Source organism: Bufo gargarizans, chromosome 10, assembly GCF_014858855.1.
Source record: "Bufo gargarizans isolate SCDJY-AF-19 chromosome 10, ASM1485885v1, whole genome shotgun sequence".
Taxonomy (NCBI): domain Eukaryota; kingdom Metazoa; phylum Chordata; class Amphibia; order Anura; family Bufonidae; genus Bufo; species Bufo gargarizans.
Window position 1 is genome coordinate 30,846,956 of NC_058089.1, and position 7,167 is coordinate 30,854,122.

General features: G+C 43.4%; 1 protein-coding gene across 1 annotated transcript in view; it reads right to left on the reverse strand.

The window, feature by feature from the left end:
• LOC122920030 (mucin-5AC-like) overlaps positions 1–5,283 on the reverse strand; it is a 116,853-nt gene extending 111,570 nt beyond the window's left edge. Inside the window, exon 1 of the mRNA XM_044269240.1 lies at positions 5,160–5,283. Within this exon, the coding sequence (XP_044125175.1) occupies positions 5,160–5,283 (124 nt within the window). The remainder of the gene's footprint in view (positions 1–5,159) is intronic.
• Positions 5,284–7,167: the final 1,884 nt, after the last annotated feature.

A 7,167-nucleotide genomic window follows, 5' to 3' on the forward strand; every position in this document is an offset into this window, starting at 1 on the left:
CGGCAGCCTCTCGCCCTGTGTGCTGCCGTGCCTCCGCCGGAACTCCGCCCCCATTATAGTGAATAGGGCCGGATCGGTAGTCCAGGGGCACACGTTCACTAGCGGCAGGATGGATCCGACAGGCTGTTCACCCGACGGAACAGCCTGTCGGAGGTCCGTGCCGCTAGTGTGAAAGTAGCCTAACTGACCGGGAAAGGGGGAGAGTGGAAGTGTTGGTGATTTTTGTTATACTCTGGCACAGGTAATCAATCAGAGGCCTGTGCCTGATTATAACACCTGCACTCTCCCCTCCACTAGTTAGGACTCATGCACATGAACGTGCAAATTGCGGATCCGCAAAACATGGATGCCGCCCGTGTGGCTTCCACAATTTGCGGAACGGAATGGGTGGCCCATTATAGAAATGCCTATTCTTGTCCGCAAAACGGACAAAAATAGGACATGATCTATCATTTTTGCGGGGCCAAGGAACGGAACAGCGGATGTGGACATCATACAGAGTGCTATCCGCATCTATTGCGGCCCCATTGAAGTTAATGGGTCAATGCGGCTTGGATGTGGAACCAAACCACGTTCGTATGAATGCGCCCTCAGTGTGTGTGTGTCGAGAAAATGGAGAGCAGATGTATCTGTGATTGGTGTTATACAGTGGGATGCGAAAGTTTTGGCAACCTTGTTAATCGTCATGATTTTCCTGTATAAATCGTTGGTTGTTACGATAAAAAATGTCAGTTAAATCTATCATATAGGAGACACACACAGTGATATTTGAGAAGTGAAATGAAGTTTATTGGATTTACAGAAAGTGTGCTATAATTGTTTAAACAAAATTAGGCAGGTGCATAAATTTGGGCACTGTTGTCATTTTATTGATTCCAAAACCTTTAGAACTAATTATTGGAACTCACATTGGCTTGGTAAGCTCAGTGACCCCTGACCTACATACACAGGTGAATCCAATTATGAGAAAGAGTATTTAAGGGGGTCAATTGTAAGTTTCCCTCCTCTTTTAATTTTCTCTGAAGAGTAGCAACATGGGGGTCTCAAAACTACTCTCAAATGACCTGAAGACAAAGATTGTTCACCATCATGGTTTAGGGGAAGGATACAGAAAGCTCTCTCAGAGATTTCCGCTGTCTGTTTCCACAGTTAGGAACATATTGAGGAAATGGAAGACCACAGGCTGAGTTCAAGTTAAGGCTCAAAGTGGCAGACCAAGAAAAATCTCGGATAGACAGAAGCGACGAGTGGTGAGAAGAGTCAAAGTCAACCCACAGACCAGCACCAAAGACCTTCAACATCATCTTGCTGCAGATGGAATCACTGTGCATCGTTCAACCATTCGGCGCACTTTACACAAGGAGATGCTGTCTGCGAGAGTGATGCAGAGGAAGCCTTTTCTTCGCCCACAGCACAAAAAGTGCCGCTTGAGGTGGGCTAAACACATTTGGACAAGCCAGCTTCATTTTGGAATAAGGTGCTGTGGACTGATGAAACTAAAATTGAGTTATTTGGCCATAACAAGGGACGTTATGCATGGAGGAAAAAGAACACAGCATTCCAAGAAAAACACCTGCTACCTACAGTAAAATATGGTGGTGGTTCCATCATGCTGAGGGGCTGTGTGGCCAGTGCAGGGACTGGGAATCTTGTCAAAGTTGAGGGACGCATGGATTCCACTCAGTATCAGCAGATTCTGGAGACCAATGTCCAGGAATCAGTGATAAAGCTGAAGCTGCACCTGGGCTGGATCTTTCAACAAGACAACAACCCTAAACACTGCTCAAAATCTACTAAGGCATTTACGCTGGGTTCACACCTGAGCGTTCGCGATGGAGCGCTCTGTATGCGCGATTGTACCGGCGTTTACAATCGCGCATACAGAGACAAGCAAACGCCCATTGTCGCGCGTTCCCGAAAGTCTATGTATGGGAACGCGCGACAAAACGCCCCAAAGAAGCTCAAGAACTTTTTTGAGCGTCGGGTGCTTTACAGCGCGATCGTACACGCTGTAAAACGCCCAGGTGAGGACCATTCCCATAGGGAAGCATTGGTTTCTCCTTGTTGAGCGTTTTACAGTGCGTAGGAACGCGCTGTAAAATGCTCAGGTGTGAACCCAGGGTTATGCAGAGGAACAAGTACAACGTTCTGGAATGGCCATCTCAGTCCCCAGACCTGAATATAATTGAAAATCTGTGGTGTGACTTAAAGAGAGCTGTCCATGCTCGGAAGCCATCAAACCTGAATGAACTAAAGATGTTTTGTAAAGAGGAATGGTCCAAAATACCTTCAACCAGAAGCCAGACTCTCATTGGAACCTACAGGAAGCGTTTAGAGGCTGTAATTTCTGCAAAAGGAGGATCTACTGAATATTGATTTCATTTATTTTTTGTGGTGCCCAAATTTATGCACCTGCCTAATTTTGTTTAAACAATTATAGCACACTTTCTGTAAATCCAATAAACTTCATTTCACTTCTCAAATATCACTGTGTGTGTCTCCTATATGATAGATTTAACTGACATTTTTTATCGTAACAACCAACGATTTATACAGGAAAATCATGACGATTAACAAGGTTGCCCAAACTTTCGCATCCCACTGTAATCAGACACCAGCAAAGAACAGGAACAGGAGATTACAGAATATATCTGATGCAGTGAATCATGGGAGTACATGTGGTTTTTTAGCAGAAGCAGGCAGGCTGAGGCTAAGCTGGGCCCCGAGAACAAGGACTGTAGTTCAGGAACAGTGATGGCCAGTTCACAGTGATCGCCAGCGAACACATGCAGGCTGCCATCTTGACTCACCCGTCCGGCGATGCACAGGTAAGCCCTTACCTGTGCCTGTGTCGGGAGCCGGTCTGAAATCAAATGCGGTCACCGGGAGCAGGCAGTTCAGAGAACAGCCGCAGGGGGCCTTTATCGGGCTGTTCTCGGAACTGCCTGCTCCCGGTGACCGCATTTGATTTCAGCCCGGCTCCCGGCACAGGCACAGGAAAGGGCTTACCTGTGCATCGCCGGACGGGTGAGTCAAGATGGCAGCCCGCATGTGTTCGCTGGCCGAAGTGACCATCACTGTTAAGGAATACTCCATTTAGGCACGTCTGTGTACATGATGACATCTGTGACAAAGTAGTCAGTGGTCATCACTGAAGAATCCATGTTTGGTCTGTGTGTCCTTTTTTTGCTCTGTGTGTGTCATCTGTATTCCATATACACTGCTAAGATGAAAAGTAGTTTCCAGAACATCGCCTACCAATGGTTAGTGAAAACCACAGATCAAAAACAGATGATATCCATGTTGTGTGTGTGGTTTTTTATTAGTGATGGCCTTGCAGTTCGCCCGGCAGTCGGTTCTCGGCAAACTTTGCTCGTTTGCAATGCGCCAAACATGCGAACATATGGCGATATTCGCGCCCGCCATATTCTTTTACATTGTGAAGGACTTTGACCCATGACACATCCATCAGGTGGTACAGGACAGCCAATTGAGACGTTTCAGCACATGGACATACCCCCTACCTTATAAATAGACCCGATCTGGCCGCCATTTTACATTAAGTCTTTTGCCAGTGTAGGGAGAGGTTGCTGTGTGGAGCAGGGACAGGCTGTTAGGGACACAAAACGCTATCAAATAGGTCCACAAAAGTCCTTTTAAGGACTGGTATAGGTGTGCTATTGATAGATGTGCAGTACAGAGGGGTGTAATACACTTATAATATACTTTCTAACATAGAAAGCATATTATAGTGGATTTGTATTGTCTAGCAGTGGTGAGCGGTTCTGTAGCGATACTGCAGCTACACAGAGTGACAAACGCAATTAGAAAAAATAATTATAACTGGTGTGATATACCAGTCGCCCCCCAAAAAAACTGATAGAAGAGGGGTGTTATATACCAATATACTTACTATATAGTGTATTTGGGTACAGCAGCATTTGTTTGCGGTTTTGCTGCGTTCCCTCTGCTACACACAGTGACAAATGGTATTGGAAAAAATAATTATAACTGGTGTGCGCATGCGCGTACGTAAAAATTATATTGCCGATATTTCGCATTTAAAAAAATAATGAATGGAGATCGCAAATTCGAATAATACATCTGGTATGTCACTGTCCATGTTGTGGGACTATTTGTGCACTTCTAGTAATTATTTCTTGGCTGCAAATATGAGCTGAAGGTTTTTCAGGTTCACCTGCCATTAAAAATGAATGTGACCCGCCACAAACTTACGGTTCGCGAACATTTGATCGCGTTCGCAAACTGTCCCGGCAGATGTTCGTCCATCACTAGTTTTCATAGATCCATAGACTATATTGTCCGTAATCACGGACAAAGATACTGTAGGGCATGCTTCCATGGTGTCCATGGAAAAGTGAAAGAACCTTTATAACACAAAAGGAAGCCAAACTGCCTAATGAAGTATATTGTAATAGTTAATTTGTACTTAAATTATAATATAATCACTATCACCTGCCCTAATCTAATAATAAAAATAAAAAAGTTACACTATAAGAAATAAAATAAAATAAAATAAGAGAGAGTTTAATACCAATATTACCGGTAATTTGTTTTAATAACATACAATTGATACGAGGTTCGGCAAGGTTCGAATCGCGTTTTTGCCCTATTTTTAATGTATGCGTTGGAAAAAAAAGCGTGGTGCACTATGCTTTTCCATCCTGCAGAGTCCTGTAAAAAATGTATATGTCGACATACTCGGAAATAAATGAATTAGTTGAATATTCCTGCAGATCAGGGGGGGGAACAAAGACTGGCGTAAAACGACCCCCACAATCTCTTCATTCTGGAAGTGCTGGGATTTGTTTGTTTTCAGACAGATTCCTCAACAAGAATTATGCGTATTCTTTATTATATTTTTTAGATTTTTTTGCATCTTTGTAGTACATTGAAGATAGTCATATAGCTCTGAGTCTGTAGTATACAGCTAGATACACAGACAAACAGATGAACATTGTTTTATACTATTATGGTACGACCCATGCTCAGGTTTCTTGACGAAGCTTTGGAAGCCAAAACCAGAAGTGAATTTAGAAAAAAAAAGTTTCTCTCCTTTTATGATCCACTCCTGATCAGGAAACGGGAACATATGGCCATACATTTGCGTGCTTTAGAACTAGAGTAAGATTTCTTACCTCTCATCAGCTTCTGTTGTGCGTTGACTATGAGTACGAAGCTTGCAGTCCACAACACAAGAAGCACCATTCCTTCCATGCTGGCTCTCAACTCTAGTATTGTAGTGACTTGTAATCTCCACATCTTATAGGTGTAGATTTTGGCAGTGTTGGTCACTGTATTTATTCTTGACAACCATCTACAATAGGAGCAGAGGACCGTAGCATTTTCCCAGCTGACCAGGAGGGAAATGTAACCATTGTCTTTTCAGTCATCAATTTGTGTAGATTTGAAAGTCAGGTGTGGGAACGGGTTTGTGGCTGCACACCATGAGGTGGAAATGACTTTGTATAATCTGCAAAATTTCACTGCATTGTTTAATTCACGTAACAAAATGTTTCAATACAGTGAAAATGTAAACAACAGTTCAATGACAATACTATGGTAATACAGAAGTAAAAAATTACATGGTATATTGTGCTTTGGTCACAGCTTGTCCATACAGGAACACTAAGGCTGGGTTCACACGGGCGTGTCCGGATTAGGTCCGGATGCGTCCCGGTGTATTGCGGCAAACCCGCGCGATTAGGTACGCAATTGCAGTCAGTTTTGACTGCGATTGCGTTCCGATGTTCCGTTTTTATCGCACGGGTGCAATGTGTTTTGCACGCGCGTGATAAAAAACCGACTGTGGTACCCAGACCCAAACTTCTTCACAGAAGTTCAGGTTTGGATTCGGTGTTGTGTAGATGTTATTATTTTCCCTTATAACCATGTTATAAGGGAACATAATACAGTGAATAGACTGTCACCTAGCAACCATGCGTGAAAATCGCACCGCATCCGCACTTGCTTGCGGATGCTTGCGATTTTCACTCAGCCCCATTCACTTCTATGGGGCCTGCATTGCGTGATAAACGCACAATATAGAGCATGCTGCGATTTACACGCAACGCATAAGTGATGCATGAAAATCACAGCTCATGTGCACAGCCCCATAGAAATGAATGGGTCCAGATTCAGTGCGGGTGCAATGCGTTCACCTCCCAAATCTTGATGACAGAATCCCTTTAAAGGAGCTGTCCGAGTTAACGTCTTTATTGGAAACTACTACCGGACTGGTAAACAATAAATAAAATATACTTGCACCAGCTCGCTCCGATCCAGTATGTCCTCTCTTTTCTGTTCCTTGCTGCTGCAGCCAATCACTGGCATGAATGGTGTAAAGCTCTAGACCGCTGATACCAATGATTAGCTGCAGCTGTATACTGGACGGCACTGCTGTAGCCACAATAATACACCACTGGTTGCAGTCTACGGATAAAATAGGTGGCGCTGCGCCAAAGTAAGGTAAATTTTGTTTTTGTTTTCATTATTTTATCAACCCAAGAGCAGTTTCATATTAAAATAAAAATCCTACAACCAGACAAAGATCCAATGAAGAACCATGACATCAACTTATGGTGCCACCTGGTTTTCAAAGTAGTTAGCAATGTACACATCCATCTACTGAGCTGAGTGTGATTCTCGGTGCACTGAAGAGCAGCCCATGGAAATAGCTTGCTTCCCTGCATGTCAGGAAAAGTTAAGTCAGATGACAATGATTCATAGGATAACCCCTATAGTCTCTGTGGGCAGCTGCTATTGGTCATCACCACAGTCTGCAGTCTTACTGGTAGTCATGGTCAGACTTGGCTCTAGTGGCAATATACAGTCGTGGCCAAAAGTTTTGAGAATGACACAAATATTAGTTTTCACAAAGTTTGCTGCTAAACTGCTTTTAGATCTTTGTTTCAGTTGTTTCTGTGATGTAGTGAAATATAATTACACGCACTCCATACGTTTCAAAGGCTTTTATCGACAATTACATGACATTTATGCAAAGAGTCAGTATTTGCAGTGTTGGCCCTTCTTTTTCAGGACCTCTGCAATTTGATTGGGCATGCTCTCAATCAACTTCTGGGCCAATTCCTGACTGATAGCAACCCATTCTTTCATAATCACTTCTTGGAGTTTGTCAGAATTAGT